The sequence below is a fragment of the Orbicella faveolata genome, unplaced genomic scaffold (genome assembly GCF_042242905.1).
Source record: "Orbicella faveolata isolate gen_17 unplaced genomic scaffold, um_ofav_v1 contig_24, whole genome shotgun sequence".
Taxonomy (NCBI): Eukaryota; Metazoa; Cnidaria; class Anthozoa; order Scleractinia; family Merulinidae; genus Orbicella; species Orbicella faveolata.
The window spans coordinates 514,905-537,016 of record NW_028301552.1 but is presented as its reverse complement, the minus strand read 5'-3'; the positions used below and the strand labels follow the sequence as shown (position 1 = coordinate 537,016).

The 22,112-nt window shown below is 49.9% G+C and overlaps 5 protein-coding genes, 1 non-coding gene and 1 pseudogene across 6 annotated transcripts; 5 read left to right on the top strand and 2 right to left on the bottom strand.

Moving 5' to 3' along the window:
• Positions 1-287: 287 nt before the first annotated feature.
• On the bottom strand, positions 288-359 carry Trnah-gug (transfer RNA histidin (anticodon GUG)). The gene has a single exon. It is a non-coding gene; the product is annotated as a tRNA-His (tRNA).
• Positions 360-2,412: 2,053 nt separating this feature from the next.
• Positions 2,413-3,357, top strand: LOC149109950 (uncharacterized). The gene has a single exon (XM_089292030.1). The coding sequence runs from the start codon at positions 2,413-2,415 to the stop codon at positions 3,238-3,240; it is 828 nt and encodes a 275-aa protein (XP_089148156.1). The 3' UTR covers positions 3,241-3,357.
• A 1,413-nt stretch (positions 3,358-4,770) lies between these two features.
• Positions 4,771-6,106, top strand: LOC149109949 (uncharacterized; annotated as a pseudogene).
• A 2,147-nt stretch (positions 6,107-8,253) lies between these two features.
• Positions 8,254-10,721, top strand: LOC149109948 (uncharacterized protein F54H12.2-like). The gene has a single exon (XM_089291814.1). The coding sequence runs from the start codon at positions 8,386-8,388 to the stop codon at positions 9,772-9,774; it is 1,389 nt and encodes a 462-aa protein (XP_089147940.1). The 5' UTR covers positions 8,254-8,385; the 3' UTR covers positions 9,775-10,721.
• A 1,182-nt stretch (positions 10,722-11,903) lies between these two features.
• On the top strand, positions 11,904-12,669 carry LOC149109947 (uncharacterized). The gene has a single exon (XM_089291812.1). The coding sequence runs from the start codon at positions 11,904-11,906 to the stop codon at positions 12,657-12,659; it is 756 nt and encodes a 251-aa protein (XP_089147938.1). The 3' UTR covers positions 12,660-12,669.
• A 180-nt stretch (positions 12,670-12,849) lies between these two features.
• On the top strand, positions 12,850-14,002 carry LOC149109946 (uncharacterized). Its single transcript, XM_089291813.1, has one exon. It carries the CDS (start codon positions 13,209-13,211, stop codon positions 13,704-13,706), a length of 498 nt encoding a protein of 165 aa, XP_089147939.1. The 5' UTR covers positions 12,850-13,208; the 3' UTR covers positions 13,707-14,002.
• Positions 14,003-16,096: 2,094 nt separating this feature from the next.
• On the bottom strand, positions 16,097-17,333 carry LOC149109945 (uncharacterized). Its single transcript, XM_089291810.1, has one exon. The coding sequence runs from the start codon at positions 17,329-17,331 to the stop codon at positions 16,183-16,185; it is 1,149 nt and encodes a 382-aa protein (XP_089147936.1). The 5' UTR covers positions 17,332-17,333; the 3' UTR covers positions 16,097-16,182.
• Positions 17,334-22,112: the final 4,779 nt, after the last annotated feature.

Here is a 22,112-nt window from a genome sequence, read left to right as displayed (position 1 = left end):
GCTTGATGACCAGTCTATCTCGTTTAAAGACCCTGTGTGTTTGGAGAAGTTGTCGGATCGATTTGAGGACGGATGGGAAGCGTGGAAGAGCAGTTGGGAGGACCGAGACGAGTTGGCGTACCGAGCATTTATCAAACAAATTGTAAAAACACCAGAATCAGAGGAGTGAAAAAACATTTTTATTCATGCCTGTAACACTAATAAAGATCCTTTAACGAGAGAATGTACATGGTTTGTTGCGTGATTTTTTCATCGTCTCTATAGGGAATAAAAAAGAAAAAAATTAATGCCCCGACCAGGAATCGAACCTGGGTCTTTGAGGCCACAACTCAACGTCTTAACCATTAGACCATCGAAGCGCTTACCTCTTTAGGACTTGGTTTTGGGATTGTCATCGGGAGGCAGTCCGAAATTCACGGCTTTGCAATGAGGGCAGAGTCTTTCGGAGGGTTTCAACCGCTCAGTGTGGAGGGCTTTACAGGTTCCGTGAAAGAATTGGTCGCAACAGGGTGTCAGGAAGTAGTCTCTGATACTGTGTTTGAAAGTGTATCCTTCCTTGCACCATAGACATTGAGGGTTAGGAAATCGAGACATGGAGTCTGAAAATAGAACAAAAACAACTTTTTATTGGTCATTCCACTTATTACAGGGTGGGACGTGTGCACGGTCCTATTGACCGGCGCCCTCTTTTTCTTCGGGATATCAATGAATCAATAAACGATTATTATAGTACTTTCAACCATTGTGACCAAGTAACGATGCGAGCCATGATCGACGCGGAGGACAAATTACCCAACGTGTAAATAGTGTGAAATAAAAATCAGAGTGTGTTTTTACAAAAAACTGTGTCTGTCTTTTTCTTAGTTTGGGGCCTGTCCATTAATCAGTATGGCTTCGGCGACTCCTCGTGGGTATTCGTCGATCCATTGAAAGAACTTGCAGGTACGCTTGGGACACTTGAGATAGAGCCTGTCTGGGTTGGACTGGGAGTGGGAGGTGGCTAAGACCAGGGATTTGCTGCATAGACATCGGAAACGAGCCGGGTCGATGTTCCTGTAGCAGGGGTGGGTCTGTTCTTCGACGCGTCTCAGGTAAGTGCCCACCTCTTTGACGCCACAGGTCACATAACACTTGGTGTAGAATCTGGAAGAGGGGCATCGGTAATATTCCCAGGTACCACCGTCTGGGGTTCGCACGCTTCCGTATGTCAGGGGTACCATGCAACGTGGGCAGATGGAATCTTGTGGTTTCAGTTGGTTCAGGAACTGATCGGGGTCGAATTCCTCCAACACTTGGACTTCGGTGAATTCTCCTCGGTCGTCCACTTCAGGGGGTACTTCTACGAGGTCGTCTTTCTTGAATTTGTCGAGTCCCATGGCTTCCAGGACTTGCACGGTTCGAGGAGGTGATTCACTGATCACGGTCATGCATCCGCCTTGAATGGCAGGTAGCTTTGAGTCTGTGAAGATAGAGAACGAGTTAGTATCCCAACAAGGTGTTTTCACGTCGCATGGTTTCTAGGATGAGGGTGGTTTTTCGCACGTTCTTGGGGGTCGGTCTTTGCCTTCGCTTGTCATGGTTACTTTTCATTTGGCTTTTGACTTCTTGGCGTTGGATCGAAAAGGCGCTCCAGGGTCGCGAGAAGCCTTTGAGAGGGACGGTGGTCCAACTGACCGAGTCCGGGGTGATTTCTTTGAAGAGGACGCGTTCGTTGAAACGGAGTCTGGCACGAGGTTTTTTGAATAACCATCTATCTAAAGTGGATTGTAGTTGTTTACCTCCTACTTCTCTTTCCACTCTCTTGGGTAAGAGCAGTTCCAGTTTCTTTTTGGACAATTTTTTCTTTTTCCTGACGGGTTCGACGTGTGAATCCATGACGACTTCTGCTGAAAAGTGACTCGTGATGGAATGCGTTGTTCGACTTTATGGACGTTTTTGACCAATCAGTGACGTGTGGTGTGATGGGATCATGTGACGGTCTTCGTTCCGATTGGCGGGATCTGAAGTGGGCACGTGATCCGGGAAAGTACGGAGTGAAAGTGGATCCACGGCGCGGGTATAAAAGGAGCCCGTTGGACGCAGCGAATCATTCTCGACTTGCTGTTGACGCGGTGATGACCTGTAGGATTTTGGATGAGAGAGACGTGCAAGAGATCCTTGAAGATCTTAGACAACAGTTGAATCGAGCTTCTGACGTTTTGGATAGAATCGAAAAAGAAGGCGAAAGACCGTTACACGCGAGGATAATTGAATTGGAGTTACGTCTTGTCTCTCCTTTGTACTATAGGCTCCAGAGGCACTTGATTGACTGGGGTGTGCGTAGTTGCTATCCTCATTTGTCGGGCTTGGAGATCACGAAGCGAGCGGATCGAGAAGGAAAGAAGTTTAACGAGTTTGTCTGAGGGTGTCAAGATGACGTACTATAGCAACTCGAACCAGATTCGGGACCTCGTGGAACAGATCGTGGATCTGAAGGTACACACTTTAAGAGATCTCGACGCCATTCCGGATGCCAAGGTGGACCTGTACATTTTTGACAATCTCTTCGAACCGTCAGGTCGAGTACCCGATAGTCTGTGGTCTTTTCAGCTCTTGATGAGACGTCGTCCTGACTGGGGTGGTACGATTTTGGAGATGATGAAGAAGAACAAACACGTGTTTTTGTTTTTCGGTGAGTGGTGTCGCGTGATGTACCGAAGTGGTAGCGGTCAATTCAAATTCATTCATTGTAGTGATCCCACCCTGGACGCCGAGCGGGCCTGTTTGATCGCCACGGATAACCTCACGTACATGATGACCGATGCCATCCGTGATCTGTTTGAACCCTTGCGTTTCTCTCGTGACCTATCACGACGGGTGTTGGAGGCAGACGAGAGTCCCATGGTGAAGTCGTTACTGACTTTCAGCAAGGGAGATTACAAGGAAACGTGTCTGAAGTTGGAAGAGTTGATCTACGATATCATACATCAACGTGATGTGTGGAAGGATCGGTTTTTCTTTCGTGCCATGGACACTGATCGGGAGGACCTGTGTGGTGAGTGTAAAGAGAGTATGCGACAAGCATTCTATGCGAAGGGGGACGAGCAGGAAGCCCTGAAGTGGAGACCCGGTAAAGGGGAATGTTGTTGGAGAAATTGTAAATATTATGCCATGGATACCTACGAGGAAGACTGTGATGATGAGTATGGACGAGATCTTAAGAACATGGAACATGTTGATTACTTTACAGATTCAGACTAAGTCTTTTCTTCGCCTTCTTTTTCGTGTTATCCAATCAGAGTCGATTTTTCGTAAGAACCAATCAGGCACGACGTTTTTGTACATATAAGAAAGTGTGAATAAAGAATTGGGTTCAAATCATTATGTCTCATGCTTTGAGTTGGTTGATCTCGAGAATGTGTACGACCATAGCCGATCGATGGTGTTGGACGACCTTGTGTTCCAAGTGCACTAGTGTCTACGAGCGATACGGTCAGGGTGAACCCATCCCCGACCATTTCAGCGATTCGCCCTTGGAGGTGTTTGACTATACCGACGTCGAACCCAACGTGATGCGTTTTGTGGTTTATATCTTGTGGTTGAAACGGCAACCCGATTCATTTAAGAAGTATCTCGAGGTACGGGAGCAACGTTTCGAGTTGTGGAGACAGTGCGTGTACAAACTTTATCGACTATGAAGAAGAAAGGTCAAAAGAAGAAGCAAAAGCCGCTTTCGACCGGAACGTTACTGGGACGGTATCGGGATCCTTCCAGACCCGGTAGTCTGGGCGGTCTGACGCGATTCGCCCAGGTCAATAAGATCTCGGTACGACGTGCTCGCGAGGTCCTGCAACGGGATTTGGGGTACACGTTGCACAAACCCAGACGTCGTCGTTTTCCCACGGTCCCGGTGGTGGTGTTCGGCATCGACGAGCAGTGGACGGCCGACCTGATCGAGGTGATCAATATTTCGAGGTACAATCGAGGGTATCGTTACCTCTTGACGGTAGTGGACGTGTTTTCCAAACACGCCTGGGTCCAGCCCTTGAAGAGCAAGACGGGTAAAGCGGTGACGGAAGCCATGGCAAAGATCCTGAAAGGAGGTAGAAAACCCATCAATCTCCAGACGGACGACGGGAAGGAATTCTACAACAAGACGTTTCAGGATTTGATGAAGCAGAAAGGCATTCATCATTTTTCGACGCGCGGGGATACGAAATCCAGTGTGGTGGAACGGTTCAATCGGACCCTGAAAGAACGTTTGTACCGGTACTTCACCGTGAAGAATACGATGACGTATGTGCCCGTGTTACAAGATCTGGTCCAAGGGTACAATCGATCGTATCATCGCAGTATCAAGATGGCTCCCGATCAAGTGACTTTAGCCAATAGCGAGGACGTGTGGGAGACTCTTTACGGAAAAAAGAAAAAAAGGGACATTGAAGAAACCGCAACTCAAAGTCGGGGATCGTGTGAGACTGAACAAGAAGTTTCGTCAATTCAAGAAAGGGTATTTACCCGGTTGGACCGAAGAGGTGTTTGTGATACGCCGAGTGCGTCCTGGGAAGGTCACCACGTACAAGGTGGAAGAATGGGACGGCACGGTGGTCGAGGGTACGTTTTACGCGCAAGATTTGCAAAAGGTGGACGTGAAAGACGACGATCTGTTCCGCATCGACAAGATCGTCAAACGAAAAGGGGATAAAGTCTTGGTGCGATGGAAAGGTTGGCCAGTCAAGTACGACAGTTGGGTGGATAAAAAAGGCTTGTACGTGACCCAAAAGCCCAAGACGAAAAAATGAAAGACTTTTACGTGCAGTTGCTGAGCAATGCCAGCACGAGCGAGTTCACGGACAACAAGGCCAACAGTTTCAAGAACCGTCTGCCGTATCCGCTCCTGTTTGAATCCGACAAGGAATGGAAAGTGGGATTGGCGAGCGTGTCTTACCCGATTCCTCCGTCACGACCGCATCAAGTACCCGTCACTCAAGCGCACGACTTTGAAGACGACGACTATGTGTTCGGTATGGATTGGACCATTGAAACGTTCAGGTTGCTAGACGACGGGATTACGTGGCGTCCATATCGTTACCCCGTGACATTTTACGTCACCGGGAAGGAACTGAACCGTGACCGACACAAAGTGACGAGTGGTAAATCTCTCATGCAATACCTCATCCATCGTTTTCACGAACGGCTGTATCATTACATGGATCATGCGGGTGAAAGTCTGCGAGCACCGAACGGAAAAAATACTACCCCGTGTTCCGATGGGAGGGGAACGATTTGATTATCGACAACACCGACACGTTCCTCGACGAGTCCGGAGACAGAAAACGTCCCAGAGTGTATTTTGGTACTAAACTGGTCAAGAAGTTGGGTTTGATTCGCGAGGAATCGTATTACTCCGTTCACTTGAACGTGAACATGCTCAAGATCTTTCCCGACGACAAGGTCCCGTCTGATTTCAAGAAAGACTGGACCAACCATGACAGCAATCGATCTCGTGAATTTTGGAATTTGGACAGTCACGGGACGTTACAGCTCAGTCCCTATTGCAACTGGCGCTTCAGTTACTTGGACGAGGAATACGCCAAGACCTACAATCGTGGAGTCGTCGTTCATCCGGACCTCCCTCCGCCTCGGAGTCCCATGTACCTGTATTCGAATGTGGGTCGTAGCACCATCACGGGGAATCGCGTGACGGATCTCTTGAGAGAAGTCCCCCACGACCCGACCAAGACGACGTACGAGCCGAATCAGATTCAATATAAACCCGTGCGCAGCAACGTTTTGGATATAGTGGAGGTGCAATTGGCCGAGAACGACGGACGATTGGTGGACTTTACATCGGGCGTGACGTCGGTGACATTACACTTCAAGTATGAATGAGTCTACCGACGACTTTTACGTGCAACTGATGAGCAATGCCAGCACGAGCGAGTTCCCGGACAACAAGGCCCACAGTTTCAAGAATCGTCTGCCGAACCCGTTGCAGTTGAGAGAGTCGGGCTGGAAAGTGGGTATCAGCGACCTCTCGTTTCCGTCCGCGACGCGTAAGATGGACTTGAAAGATTCTCTTCTGTTTGAAATCTGGTGGATCGACATGGTGAACGCCTCCATAAACCTATACACGTAGGTCTCTGGAGTGACGCGAGAAAGCGATTTGGAATTCACGCCTAGGACTGGTACCGAGTTACTGAACGCGATACGAGATCGATACCTGCATAGGTTGAGATCTAGAACGGATGCCGACGTGACGATGTACAAGAAAAAGAGTAAACCCGACGATCCCACCGAATTGCTGTACACGGTCATGCATCGGGCCGAGCATGGAGAATGCGTCCTGGACAATTCGAGAACGTGCCTCAGCCTCCTGATCAATGGTAAACGCGTCTACCCGCAAATGAACATCGGCATCGAATTGGCCAAGAAGATGAAATGGGTGAAGATGGGAACATTGCCGAACGGACGACCGGGTTACGTCTTGGGACCCCACCTGAGGAAAGAATTTCCCACGGAAGTCGTACCCACGGCCACGGACTTGATCATAGCGCAGAATGACGGGGACGAGACATTTTACAAGATCGACCCGGACACCTTACATTTGAGTTGTTTCATCAATTGGGTGTCCACGGACCTGGATCGCAGTTACGAGGAAGCGTTCGGTCACGAGCGTCGTTCCTTGTTCGTGTATTCGAATGTGGGACAGAGTATGGTGACGGGGAATCAAGTCACGGACCTGTTGAAACAGGTGCGTTACGATCCGGACGTGGTCGACCTTCAACCGAGACACATTCTATATCTACCGGTGCGCACGACCTTTTTGGACATTGTCGAGACGCAGGTATCTGAGAACGACGGGCGACTGGTGGACTTTGCGTCGGGCGTGACCACGATCACGTTGCATTTCAAGAAAGGATGAGTGATTTTTACGTCAGCTTACCCAGTCACAGCAGTAAGAGCGAGTTCCCGGACAACAAACCGAACCATTTCAAGATCAGGTTACCGCACCCCTTACGCCTGAATGGAGACGGAGGATGGAAAGTGGGATTGAGTAGCATCGCCATGCCGGATGCCCACGTGAGGCTGCCTTCCTTGACGCCGAACGATCCTGATAAAAAAGTCACCTTGGCCTTTTCCGCATGGAGACGCATAGAATCGACTAGCCACTACATGTATGGAGAAGCTTACTTCGATACGGAGGACCTCAAGAAGGTGATTCACAACGTGGACGGTGTTGGACTCATGAAATCCATGATCGCCTATTTCGATCGACAACGCGTCTTCAAGTACAACGGACCCAAATTAGGATCCAAATATGTCACGAGTGATGGGAAAAGAACCTACGTCAGGTTCAAGTGGGAAGGCGAAGACCTGGTCACGGACAACGAAAACATCTTACGTCCGATCAAAGACATGCCTGCATTACACATCAATGTCGACCTGGCTTGTAAAATGGGATGGCTCGAAAAGAACGGCAGCGGTTATAATCTGGGGCCTAACTTGCAGAGCGAATTCTTCAAAGATGAAATTCCCAACATTGGTGTCGTCGGGGACTTACACGACTCGGATGGATTACCTGTTTTTTGGACGGTCTCAACCTATTCAACGGGAAACAGTTATTTGAAACTCAGCATCTATTGCAATTGGCGTTTTCTGAACCTGAACAAGGCGTTCGAGGTGGTGGTGGGAAACAGGTCGCGCTCTTTGTTCGTCTACTCGGACGTGGCTAGAAGTGGCGTGGTGGGAAATCAGGTCACGGATTTACTGAGAGAGGTCAACTTGATTCGAAGAGGTGCGGGTGTCCAGTATTTCGAGCCTTACCACATTCAATATATTCCCGTGCGCAAAGACCTCATCGACATAATAGAAGTGCAAGTGGCTGAGACAACTGGAGAACTGACGACCTTTGGAGACGGCAATACGATCGTGACGTTACACTTTAAGAAAGAATGATCGGTGGAACGCTGGTACGATTTCAGCCCGATAAAATAAAGCAATCCGGAGACGGATTCGGCATGGCTTGGAGAGGTGTCAAGAAACGCGGTCCCGGCATTCTACGAGACTTTATCACCGAGGCTGCCACGGAGGGTCTGAAAGGTTTAAATTCGGGCGGTAAGGGAGGAAAGCCCAATTGGAGAGGTGGATTCGCCGGGGTCAAGAGAGGAGCGACACGAGCCGTGAAACGTAAAGCGACGCAAGAGATCAAACGGGCGTTGGCGAAAAAAGTGAGAAAAGACCTCTTTGGAGTATGATTCCCATTTACTCGAGGCGCGTGAGACTTATCCCGATACGACGAACGTATAAAGGCGGATCGATATTCCCGTCCCGATCAAAACGCCCGAACTATCGTTGGGTGCAGTCGGCCCTGAGACGGAGACGAAGACGACGACGACGTAGACGATGACGGACCTCGTGGCTCATGCCCGGTCGGCGGGGGTTCGTAACCCTCGCCTGAACATGTTCAGTACCCCTCCCACGGATGTCAGCATGTCGTCTCGACGTTTGGTGAGAATCAACCCGTTCAATACAGGGATCAATCCAGTGACCTTCCAAGTCGATCCTCAAGAAGACTTTATCGACTTGAACGAGAGTTTCTTCGAAGTGGAATTGACCGTCAAGAAAAGTAACAACACGAATCTGTTGACAGCGGATGTCATGGGACTCGCCAGCAATCTGGCCCATACCCTCTTCAAACAGATCAATGTGAGATTGAATGGGACTCTCATCAGCCCCCAGACCGATACTTACCACCTCAAAGCCTACATCGAGACCCTGTTGAACCACGACCGAGACGACGGTGAAACGATCCTGACACCTAGTGGTTGGTACAACTGTCTCGGCGTACCCGACGACGGAGATGCCGATGAATTGACTGCCAATATGTTGGATTTTGGCACTCCTCATGCTCATTATACTGCTTTACCTCAAGATCTCAAGAACGTGGTCCTGGGACGAGCCCAGTTTCTGGATGGAGAAGCCGTGACTTTGAGGTTCAAACCTTTCCTGGAAGTGTTTCATCTCAGCAAGTTACTGTTACCTGGCGTGCAGATCCAGATCGACATGTACTTCAATGCCCCAGCTATGTGGACCATCCGATGGGACGGTGCTAGTACTCTCAGACTGACTGAAGCCGACGTGAAAGTGAGATTGTTCCTATCTCAAGTGAGAGTGACTCCCTCGGTGTACCGAGAGATCATGACCAGCCTGAAAGGTGGAAGAGTGGCCACTTACCCCACGGTGAGAGGTGAAATTCGCACTTACTCGCATCCCAACGACAATCGTCACTTTGAGTGCAGCAATCCTTTCCACAGTAAACTACCTAATAGACTAGTGGTGTTGTTGATGAAACAAGCGGCCTTCAACGGAACCATCACCGAGAGTCCGTTCAATTTTGGAAAATTCAATCTGGCTTCCATCAAACAATTGGTGAGAGGTGAAGAGTACCCCTACGAGACCTTGGAGCTCGATCACGATGGGGACAGTAAAGATCAGAGAGGTTACTACAGATTCCTCCAAGCCTCAGGAGCGTTGTGCAGGGGAAAAGGAAACATGGTGAGAAAAGTGGATTGGGGGGACGGCAAGAGATGCAACATGTTTGTATTTGACAACACGGCCAATGGATGTTTGGACAGTCCAGTGTTGAACCCCAAGCAAGAAGGTGAACTGCGTCTGGTGATCGATTTCGGAGCCAATCCGGGAGAAAACCTGACTATCTTGTTGTACGGCGAATTCGAGAACTTGCTGGAGATCAACGAGAACCGAGTCGTCATCTACGACGTGTACCAATGAGAAGAAAAAAAAATGGAGAAAGTAGCCTTGAATAATATACAATTGGATCATTTGGCCCGGACGAATCCGTCCCTACGCTGTGTCTTTTACGGCACGGTCCCTTGCGATCGGCTTCCCAGGACAGTCCCTCAAGAAGGACCGACCGCTTACATTGTGAACACGGACCCTCACGACAAACCGGGCGTGCATTGGATCGCTTTGTGGGCCGACAAGAACAAGTGCGAGATCCTGGACAGTTACGGTCTACCGTTGGACGCGTACGGAACCGCCGAACCGATCCAAGAATGGTTGGATCGTCATTTCAAGTACCAGATTCACAACGGCAAGAGTCTGCAGTCCCTGTTCAGCCAGAGTTGCGGCGGTTACGCCCTGATGTTCCTGATCGACCGAGCCGAAGGTCGGGACATGAACGAGTTCTTGAATCGTTTTAAGAAAAACGAGTTTGTGGAGAACGATCGTAAACTAGGGCACATGGTAGAACGTCTGATCGTGGACGAGTTGGCCTGGCGCAAGATTTGTAAAACCCCGTGTCACCAGGACACGAGCGGTTCCTCCCGAGGAGTGCGTCATTTGTTATAAAGTAAGCTGTTCGAAATAAAAGAGGTTCATTTTTGAAAAAGAGGTTGTGTGGTAGTCATGGCTCTTCAGTTTCAAGGGCATAAACATTTGGACGACGTGATAGCCAGGTTAGAAAAACGCTATGGAAAAGCGGGTGGAAAGACGCCTCAACCCAGTGAGGCTCATTTCAAGAAAAACCAACCGCCAAAACGACAACTCAATCTGAAAATACTTCAACCCGCCAGAAGACAAGTGTCTTTTCAACCGCCGTCCGTCCTGGACACCGGTGAATTACCGGCGACGGTGACCACGCGTAGGAAACGCAAGAGAGCCGCCCCTGCCATGCCGAAGCTTTCCGAGAAGGAAGATAGGAAAAGAAGAATGAAAAAGAGGCATTGGTACGAAGACAAGTTCGGAGATTTGAGTAAATTCGCCAAGAAAAAACCTCGAAAAAAGAGATCGGCGCCTGCCAAGAAAAAAGGGCGTCCCAAGAGAGCCGCTGCCAAGAGGGCCATGGCCAAGATCAGGAGTCGGGCCAAGAAAAAACCCATCTGTTTCAATCGTAAGGTCACCCTATTGGGTCTGTTGAAACGCATCCCGGCCGTCAAGACCCCATTGGCCAAGTTGTTCAGATAAAAACGGAACGTCTCGAGACCCTGGACCATTTCATGATCATGGAACGACGCAAAGCGTTTCAATTTCACACGCCGTCGAGTTTGTTGATAGCGGGTCCGTCGGGGTGCGGCAAGACGGTGCTCACCACCAAACTGCTCTTGGAGAACGGCGACTTGTTCCAACAGACACCGAAGAGTATTCATTACTGCTACGGATCGTGGCAAGACGGTTTCCAAAAGCTCAAGAAGGGTGGAGTCAAGTTTTACGAAGGCATCCCCGACAGCGAACAGTTACCCCGATGGTTTCCTGGAGGGGGCGTGTTGGTCCTGGACGATCTGATGGACGAGGGTGGTAACGACAAGCGCGTGTTGGATCTTTTCACCAAACATTCGCATCATCGGAACATCACGGTGATTTACTTGTGTCAGGATCTATTCCCCAACGGAAAATTCGCCAAGACCATTTCCAGAAACGCGCATTACATCGCGGCCTTCAAGAACCCTCGGGATCAGTTGGGGATACGAAATTTACTTCTGCAATCGTTTCCCACGCAATGGCAGGAGGTGTTGGACACGTTTCGCAAGGTCACCGATCGACCTTACGGTTACATGCTATTGGATCTTCATTCAGCCAGTCAGGACGATCAACGTGTCCTCAGTCACGTATTAAAAGACGAAGGATTCGTCCGATGCCATCAGTTTGCGACATCATCATGTTGAGGAGCGAGGTCGAGTGGTTTCCGCTATTCATTCACCTGTGTAAAAACAGGCTCAAATACATCATGAATCCCCACGAGCTGGACTACGAACCGATGAGACAGGTCACGGAATGCGAGAGTTACCGTCAAGTACGCTCCATCATCAACGCATATAACGGTGAAGGTTTCGATTATTTGGTTCATAAACAACGAGAACTCGCCGAGAAGAAGATAGAAAGAGAAAGGTACATGGATAAAAATGAGCTCTTATGGTAGTGACGATTTCAACTTCTCGGCTCTGGAAGATTATTCGCCTTGGGGGACACCGAATCGGACGAGTACTCCGATTCCGCCTGCCGCGGGTGTGGGTGCGAGTCTGAACACGCCTCCTTCACCGCGATCGTCACTGGCAACACCGCCCCTGCCCAATGTCTCGCCCGTCGGAGTGGGCACCGCTGGCTCGGGTGCACCGCAGACCAACGTCACGGTGGGTGTCGGCAGTGCTGGATCGGTGTTGCGCGCCAATGTCACGGCAGGTGTCGGGGCACCCAGGATAACAATGTCCACACCTTTGGCACGAGCCGCTCGAGGAGGGAAACGACCGAGACGCGTCCCACGTCAAAACACACCAACGTCCTCCAGTGATTCTGGAAGCCGCAGACGAAGTAGCGCTAGTGGTAGCGGCGGTGGAAGAGGCAGAGGCAGAGGTGGAGGCGGAGGTGGAGGCGGAGGCGGAGGCAGAGGCGGAGGAGGTGGAGGTGGAAGTGGTAGTGACTCCACACCGCCTTCGTCGATTCGATCGGGTCGAGGAGGAGGAAGAAGAAGGAGGCGAGGAGACCGTGTTCTCGACCAAGCCCAGATGCAACAACAATTGGAAGAGATTTTACGCCAACAACAACAGACGGCCGCGGGTCGTCGCATTGCGGGCATCACGACCACTAACACGATTACGACCACCTATAAAAACGGACAACGTCCTACCGTCACACGCAATTCGACCAGTGTACGTAACTGAGAACAACAACAACCATGAGAAGACGCCGTCGTCGACCGAAAAGGAGAAAGCAATGGGGCGGTGCTCTTGCGAATGCCCTGTCTGCGATGTTACCCATTGGTAAAGGGGCTGCCTTGGGATTGGCCAAAGCGTTGGGTGGTCGCGCCGTGAAAACAGGCATCCGAGCTGGAACCGCAGCTGCCATTGGTGGTGTGGGAGTGGGCGTGGGTCGAGGGATCCGAAGACTCGTGAGACTTAAGAAAAGACGACCCCCTCGTCGATGAAAAACCATTCGAATCAAGATGTTGAGGAGTGAAGTCGAGTGGTTCCCCTACTTTTTGCATCTATGTCGATGCTCTCGCTCTTACTGGGATGCGACCAGCATGGATCACGAAGACAGGAAACGGATCGCGGACGAGTGCGACAGTTACCGACAGGTCCAGGACATCCTGAACCAATCCGTAGAAACCGCCTTCAAGGACGAGATCTGGGAATACAAGCAACAAGCTAAAAGGATCGAACGTCCCGACAGAAAGTCAGACTACGTTTGGCACTGGTTAGAGAAGAGTCATGAGTACTTCGGTCTGTTTATTGGATGAACCTTTCAACACCGTGGTGGATTTGGATTCCCTGAAACGTTTGGACGTCTTGTACGCTTTCTACCACAAGTATTGGTGGTGTCGAAGGCAGATGTTCGGTTACTACAAGTTGTGTAACGCCATTCTCAACGGACTGGCCTTACTGACGGTGGCCGTGAGTATCGTCTTGGGATCCGTGTGGAAAGATGGGTACACGGTGGTAGGATTGACGGCTTTCGCCACCTTACTGAAAGGATGGAACGATTTCAAGAAGTATTCGTTCAAGATGGACATGGCCCAATTCGCTTACACGACGTACGAAAAGACGCTGACAGAACTCAGGAACTACGCTTTGGGTGGCGTGGAGGAATTGGATGGGTTTTTGACCAAGATGCAAACGTTGGACGACGTGGTGACGGATTTTACATCTCCCACGTACAACCGATACGTTCGAGACTACGCCCTACGATTAAGGCACGTGCCGCTATAAAAAATGACATCTCGGGCATCCTCTTCATTCAGAACCAACATGCCCAAGAGGTCGAGGAGAAAGAAAGCGTCTTCGAGAAGGCGTAAAACCGCTAAAACCACTAAAAGAAGACGGTACCAAAGGGGAGAAGGGATCGGCACTGTGGTGGCGGGTTTACCCAAGGCGGCTTGGGGTATCACCAAAGGCATAGAAAGCCTGAGAGCCAAACAAGAACGGGCGCATACCAAAAGGATGCAGGAACGAATGAGACGAGGTGAAAAAATTCCACACAAGGGCGAAGAGTTCCGATGCTCCATCATGTGAAAATAAAAGGACGAGACTAGCCGTCGTACACCTCACTCGACACCATGCGAGCACGGAGGAAGAGGAGACGAAGAAGGAGACAGAAAGGGGGTGATTTGGCGAGTATGATGAGAGCAGCGGGTTTGGGTTCTTTGGCTGGACCCTTCGGTTTAATGGACAAACATATCCATAAGAACAGGGGAAAGATCGAAGGAGTCTTACGCAGGATACCATTTCAAACGGCCTTCAGGCGTCGAGGAAAGCGATAAAAAGAGTACACCAATCCGCTCGTACGCATAAGTCCACGATGAAGCGGTTACGACGACAACGTCCTTTCCTGACGCGCGTCCTGAAAGAAGCCAATCGGAACAAACGTCAACGGATGTTACAAATCGCCGACAAAGATCAGATCAACGCCATCAGCGAGATGGTTCTCAATTTGCTGAAAAAGAGGATCCCCATCAACGCAACGACTTATGGGAAACTGAAAAGACATAAAAAGGTTCTGCGCGAAGTGGGTAGACGCAAAAACTCTCTCTAGCGTCGAAGAGAACATCTCCTCACCCAAAACGGAGCGGGGTTCTGGAGCGGTTTGCACGGTTGTTTCAAAGCATGTTGTGTACGGTGAAAGGACGCAGTGAGGACGGTTACCCGCTGGAGGGGATCGACGTCATACCCAATTTCCCGCCGAGAGAAGACGAGTCCCACAATACCATTCCTAAACTCGTGCAGTTGTTGCAAGACGCCAATCGTCGCGAAGCCCGATGGAAAGACTCGTACGAGTACTTGAACAAGAGGTACCACGACCTGTATCAAGAATACATGGCTTTAAAGTTCGGTGACTTCTGCCAAACCTGTCAAACGAAACGAGATACCACGCCGCCCGGTGGGTGCATCGAGTTGTGCAGGGAGTGCGGTAAAGGCAAGCGAACCGTTCGAAGTCTCGAACTCGAGTTGGAAAAGAAAGACGAATCCATACGGTACTGGCAAGACTGTTACGAGACGGCCTTGAGAGAATTGTCCGAGTTTCCTGACACGACCTTGAGTCAGAAGGTATGAACGAAGTCATGATGGTGCCCGTTCAAGAATTCAATCGTCTGCAAGATTATTACAAGGGGAAGATCAGCCAGAATGCCTTGTTGAACAAAGCCGGACATCTGGCCGCCGAAGAACATCTCATCCTGAACGACAAACGCATCCCCGACAGCATGGCCGTCAAGATGACCAAACCCATCGCCTCCGAGGAAGGGAAACTGGTGAAACGTATACGGACGGGTAAAAGCGGTCCCATCTCGTACCAGGGAACGACAGAACCCGAAGGCATGGTCGACGCACCCGTCGAAACTCTGTTGAAACAGATCCTCAAGGGAGTCAACCAACCAGCCGCAGCCCCCGTGATCATCCCACCACAACCCCTTTCTACGACAGGACTGAAAAAGGAGCTGAAAACCCCCATACCCTCCACGTCAGGTTTTAAAAAGGAGAAGAAAACCCCCAAACCCTTCAGTCCATTCGAACAGGTCACGCTAGGTAAAACTCCCCTATCGTCCAAGAAAAAAGCACCCATCTCCGATAGAGCCAGACGTGTACTGAAATCACTCGGTATCGACTACGACGACGGTGGTTACAGTCCCAAAGGCAAGGCAAAGAAGTACAAGAAGGTCAAACCGTCAGCCGCAGAAAAGTTACAAGCAGGGTGGGAAGATTTCGAAGACCCCTGGAGAAGGGGACTGGACTATGACTCGGATTAAGAAGAGGAAAAAGGCACCTCCACCCCCGAGGAGAAGTACCCGACGTCGCCGTCGCCAACGAGGGTATGGGATCGACATCCAAAAATGGTTGGCCAAGACTGGGATCGAGTTTCATTGGCCCGGTTATCAGTACATGGGACCTGGTACCAAACTGAAGAAACGTCTGGCGCGTGGAGACCCCGGGATCAACCGTCTGGACCGACTGGCCAAACAACACGACATTGACTATTCCAGGGCCAAGAACTTACAGGACAAATGGGATGCCGACACTAAGATGATCCAGGCCATCGACAAATTACCCGGACGTAAAACCATGACAGAACGCATTGTTAAGAAAATCATGCAAACCAAGAAACGTTGGAAATTGTAAAACCTTTTATTGTTGTTGTAATTAAAAGTTACACACGCTTTGTTGTTTTTCAAAAAAGAGTCTCTTTTTTTCTTTAAGACGAAAATAAATAACGTTCCAATTGATCCATAAAGTCGTTGGAGACTGGGAGATGACACAAGTTCTGCTCTACTGTGTCTTCGCGCTCGAACTGCGCGAACCATCTACCCATGTCGTGAAGCATGGATGTCATCTGATCCAGCTCCCTAGCCACTTCTACGATCCTCTCTTCCATTTCCTGTTCTTTTCGTATTCGTTTCCGTCTTTCCTGCATTTGAGTCACTCTATTTTCTTCTGCCTTTTTTCTATTTTTTCTGATTTCGGAAAGTCTCCGTTTTACAGGGTCTTCTGACTCTGACTCTGACTCTGAGCCTGATGAAGGGTTGGAGGCATAGGAGGAGGAGGAATAAGACAATCGTCTCCCACGACGTTTCGGTGGAGGGTCTTCTGGTTCCGCTAACGCGCGTTCCAACTCTGCCACCAACCCTTCATCAGGCTCAGAGTCAGAGTCAGAGGAGGAGGAGGAATAAGACAATCGTCTCCCACGGCGTTGCGGTGGGGGTGATGCTGGTAGTGTTGCAGTAGTGGTGTTTGTGCTCTTATCGGCGGCGGTCGTGGTGGAGGCGTAGGTGATGGCGCTTTCATTAGAAGTGGTCGTGGTGATGGATGATGATGATGATGATGATGATGTTATCGAGCAACCCGGAAACAAACCTCTAAGAATTTCATCCGGATCATACATATCCTCATTCCTCACCTCACGCCTCTTGTCCTTGCGTCGGTCCCAACGTCTTCTTTCTTGTTCTCGAGCTTTTTCTGGGTTTTTCCTCCTCCACTCTCGTTTGTACTCTCGAACTTTGTCGGGGTTTTTCCTCCTCCACTCTCTTTTGTACTCTCTAGCTCTTTCTGGGTTCCTCTTACTCCGCCCTGGGGTTTTTGCGGTGGGCCTGAAATCGATCAACACAATACGGGCTCTAAACAGACTCTGAAGAATCTCATCCCGATCGTGCGTGTTGCCCTTCCCTTCCCAACGATTTAGTGCATCGCGCGCCATGTCGTACATACTTGTCTTGTCCTTGCGTCGAGCACGATATCGTCTCTTCTGTTCTCGAACTTTCTCAGGATTCTTCTTTTTCCACTCTCTTACAATCTCTCTTGTTTTCACTCTCTTTCGTTTTAACGCTTCGGTGGAGCTGGCAGGCATGGTCTTTCGTAATTGACGGTCAATACAAGTTCTAAAATGGGTGTGGAAAAGGTCATAAGATTATTCATTAATATCTCAGCAAATATTTACAGGAGAATAATCTACTATATCTCATTTAAAAGAGCATAAAAATACTCTCTAGAAAAAAAGTTTTCCTTCATGGAAGCTAGCAGTAATTTTTAAACAATTTAAATAAATTAAACTTCACAAAAAAAAAAAAAAACACACACTCCGATTTTTTTATTTCTAATAAAGGCAGGGTGGCGCAGTGGAAGCGCGTTGGGCTCATAACTCAGAGGTCCGAGGATCGAAACCTCGCCCCGCCCATTTTTAATTCACATTTCTTTTTACACGTTTGGTAATCTAAAAAAAAATCACAAAAAAAAAAAAAATCTCGCATTTCCGTCACCATGGCAACAGCCAGTTGAATATTAACTCGAATCGAGTTACGCGTCTTTTCGAAAAGTGTGTTTACTCAACAAAACGAAGCTTTTTTCCAAAGTTCCTGAGCTCTACGATCCCAAAAACGATTCAAGACACATAATTCAAGAATTATTTGAGATTGCAAACGGAAAAACGGCGGTCCGAAGGGAATTTGAATTTGAATTTGAATTTGAGTAGCACATGGCGAAGGTCATGCAAGCTCACTTACCTAAAATTTTCGCTTCTAATTTCTTGCTAACCGTAAAATTACATTCGTATTTACTTCAAATTTCTTGCTAACCGTAAAATTACATTCGTATTTACTTTAAATACCTTTAGGACGTTGAAATGATGCACTTGACTTGACTTGACTTGACTTGACTTGAGTGATTTCGCAATGTCGTCGTCATGTAAGCCACATTGAAGCATTCCACGTGAAACTAGTCATGTGAAGATCGGGGACGGCGCGGATTCGCCTTATAAAGATCTGCCCAACCAAGTCACGTGTTAACCAGACCCAGGGGATAGGGGGGTATACCCCCACTCGGTCGGAGACTGGGGGCGGGTTGAGTGGGGATTACCCCCTATACCTCTCTCAGTCGGAGACTGGGGGCGGGTTGAGTGGGATTACCCCCTATACCTCTCTCAGTCGGAGACTGGGGGCGGGTTGAGTGGGGGTTACCCCTATACCTCTCTCAGTCGGAGACTGGGGGCGGGTCGAGTGAGGGTTACCCCCTATACCTCTCTCAGTCGGAGACTGGGGCGGGTCGAGTGGGAGTTACCCCTATACCTCTCTCAGTCGGAGACTGGGGCGGGTCGAGTGAGGGTTACCCCCTATACCTCTCTCAGTCGGAGACTGGGGCGGGTCGAGTGGGGGTTACCCCCCTATACCCCCTATACCCCCACTCGGTCGGAGACTGGACCCCGTTTCACCGTAGGTATAAAAAAGATCGGTTCGAACCGTTCGAGTCACTCTGAGTTTTGAACTTGTATCGAGCGCTGGAAAGAAGAAACCATGGCACAGGAGCTGACCGACGAGGAGATGAACCAACTGATGGATCAATATGAAGCAGTGACCGATGAAGAGATGAACCAACTGATGGATCAATATGAAGCAGTGAGTATAACGTTCACAAACTGAGTATAACATGCACCCTGCACCAACTCTCCCATCATCTTTGTTACACCTTCTTTTCATAGAGTTACTGGGATTGGCTACCGGAACAACTAAAGTGTTACGTGCTTGACTTAGCAACTTGGCAATGCATACGCGATCGAAGGAACGATAGACTATTGAACAAGCTTCACAAAAGAATCTTAGATTATGCTGAACTGAAAAGACGATGGGGATATGGACACATAAAAATACAGCTGTGGAAACATAGTATAGGTCAAGGTTTTCCTCAACTGTCTTTCTTTGCATGTCTTTATGTACAGATTTTCTTTGGACAATGTATCAACAAGCGTGGCGAGAAAATGAGTTTCTATCTAGGAAATGGTTTCAGGAACGCGTTCTATGGCTTAGAAAATAAAAAGCGACGTTATCTGAGACGTTTTGGAGACGTTTTGGAGACCTGACAATAAAAAACTGACCAATAAAAAACGTTGTGTTCATTGTCTTTTACAGAACAGACGAACCTACGACGAAGCCTTCCCCTTCGACGACCGAGTGATGATCCAAACCGGAGCTGGTGCAAGACCACCTCTAGAATTCGAATTAAGACCCATAGGCGCTCGACGTCACTGGAGAAACGTCCTCAACAAACAACGATTCGAAGCCACGCTCAGACAACACAGAGACGTGACTCGCGGGGAGAATCTAGGTCAAGAATTGACTCTAGCCCTTCAACGATCCATCGAGCAACAAATCGCTCAGGATCCTACCCTGACACCCGACTCCACGGTCCATTTCACCATGCAGTCCCGTGCCTTCACGCACGCCTTTCAGTCCACCACCTTCACCGTGCGCGAATTCGAAGAAGGGAGTGAAAGACTAAACACTTATCTCCAGTCTCTCGCGGCCAAACTCAACTCCAACGAAGAATTCACCCCCGACGACACGTTTACCATGGAAACCACTTTCATACGTACCCCAGGTCGTGGCAGTGGAAAAAAACGATACAAACCGAGTTGCGCCGCCGTGCGGGGAATCGTCAAACGGTCGCGCGTGACCATCCAAAACAAAGACACTCTCTGCTGCGCCCGAGCCATCGTCACCATGAAAGCCTGGGTAGACGCGAACGAGAATTCGCGTGACCAAGATTACCACAATCTTAAACAGGGACGACCCGTCCAAGAGCGATTGGCCCAAGACCTCCACCGTCGAGCCAACGTTCCCGAAGGACCCTGTGGCATTCCCGAACTGCAAAAGTTTCAGGCCGCCTTACCTGGCTACCAGCTCAAAGTCATGTCCATCGACCCACCCCACATGATCATCTACGCGGGACCCGAACCCTCGACCAAGATCATTCGTCTCGTCAAAGAAGGCGATCACTACGACGGATGCAATTCGTTCAAGGGATTCCTCGGCAAATCCTACTTCTGCGACGAATGCAATCGAGGCTACGATCACGACGACTTTAAAAATCATCCCTGCCTCGGTCAATGGTGTCCCGCCTGCAAACGAAAGGACTGTCCCGATTTCATCGAGAAAAAACGACCCCTAGCGCCAGGCAAGTTTCCCGAACCCACCGAGATCTGCCGATTGTGTCACAGACAATTCTTCGGTGACCGATGCTACAACGACCACTTGCAACGGCGGAGTCTCAGCATCCCCTCCATCTGCGACACTCACAAAAAGTGTGAGAAGTGTTGCCAAGTCTACGAATGTAAACGCAGGACAGGACGAGGAGGTAGTCGTCGTTCCCCCGATCACAAGTGCGAATGGGGCGAATGCAGCATCTGCGAAAAACAAGTCCATCTGCCGACGCACCGTTGTTACATCCAACGCCTCCCCGAAGACGAAGACGAGCCCAAAAAGAAACTCGTCCCCCGCGACAAAGTCAACGGTCGACCCTTCGAAGAATCCGGTCCCGACGATCCAGACACGAGCGTCTTGGTAGACAGAGATCCGCCCCTTGAAGTGTACTGCGACTTCGAAGCCATCACCGACGCCGAAGGGAATCAGACCCCCATTCTACTCTGCCTGGAGGACGACGAAAATGAGATATGCTACTCCTTCTACGGGCCCAACTGCACCGCCGACATGTTCGACCAACTCGAATCCCTCGCCGTCGACCACGACAATGACGAACGGAACGTCATCGTCCTCTTTCACAATCTCAAAGGCTACGACGGGATGTTCATCCTGCAACACTGTTACGCCACCCATCGAGAAGTCACTGGCCAAATCACCGTCGGCACCAAGATACTGTCCCTAAAATCCGACAGACTGACTTTCAAAGATTCCCTCTGCTTTCTCCCGTTCCCGCTGGCCAACTTTCCCGCCACCTTCGGAATCCAGGAACTGCGCAAAGGATTCTTCCCGCACAAATTCAACACCCTAGAAAACCAAGCGTACGAAGGTCCCATGCCACCGCGAGACATGTACGATCCCGACGGCATGTCCGCCAAAAAGAAAGCCGAGTTCGAACAGTGGTACCAAGAGAAAGTCGACAACGACTACCATTTCGTACTAAGGGAAGAAATGGAAGCCTACTGCGAGTCGGACGTCAAACTCCTCAAAGCGGGCTGTCAAAAGTTCCGGCAAGAATTCAAACAAAAAGCCGACTTTGATCCCATGGAGAAATGCGTCACCATCGCCTCCGCCTGCAACCGATTCTGGCGCAAGAAACTCGTCCCGATCAACACCATCGCCTCCAGACCCCCGCGAGGATGGCACGGGGCCCGATCCAATCAGTCCGTCGAAGCCCTGAAATGGCTAGCCTGGCAAGAACACTCGTTGCAACGCACGGGTCAAGGCGATCGTATCCTTACGGTGCGAAACGGGGGTGAAGTCCGACTAGCCGGTCATCTCGTGGACGGATACGATCCGACCACTCGAACCGTCTACGAATTCCACGGATGTCTATGGCACGGATGTCCTCGCTGTTTCCCGACCCATCGAGACCGATATCCCATCTGTCACGCCGATCGCACCATGCAGGAAGTCTACGAGGCCACACTCCGCAAACACGACCTTCTCAGTCGCCAAGGTTACCAGCTTTGCGTCAAGTGGGAATGCGACTGGAACCTAGAAGTCAAAACCGACCCTGATCTCAGCCAGTTTCTAGACACGTTCGAAATCGTCAAACCGCTCGAACCCCGAGAAGCTTTCTTCGGAGGGCGCACGAACGCCGTCAAACTGCATCACGTGGCCGACGGGGCTCGAGGAGAACAAATCAAGTACGTCGACGTGA

Bases quoted from the DNA above. Each gene is read 5' to 3' on its own strand.
- LOC149109947 (XM_089291812.1), top strand. From the start codon at position 11,904: ATGAGCTCTTATGGTAGTGACGATTTCAACTTCTCGGCTCTGGAAGAT.
- LOC149109950 (XM_089292030.1), top strand. From the start codon at position 2,413: ATGACGTACTATAGCAACTCGAACCAGATTCGGGACCTCGTGGAACAG.
- LOC149109945 (XM_089291810.1), bottom strand. From the start codon at position 17,331: ATGCCTGCCAGCTCCACCGAAGCGTTAAAACGAAAGAGAGTGAAAACA.
- LOC149109948 (XM_089291814.1), top strand. From the start codon at position 8,386: ATGACGGACCTCGTGGCTCATGCCCGGTCGGCGGGGGTTCGTAACCCT.
- LOC149109946 (XM_089291813.1), top strand. From the start codon at position 13,209: ATGAGTACTTCGGTCTGTTTATTGGATGAACCTTTCAACACCGTGGTG.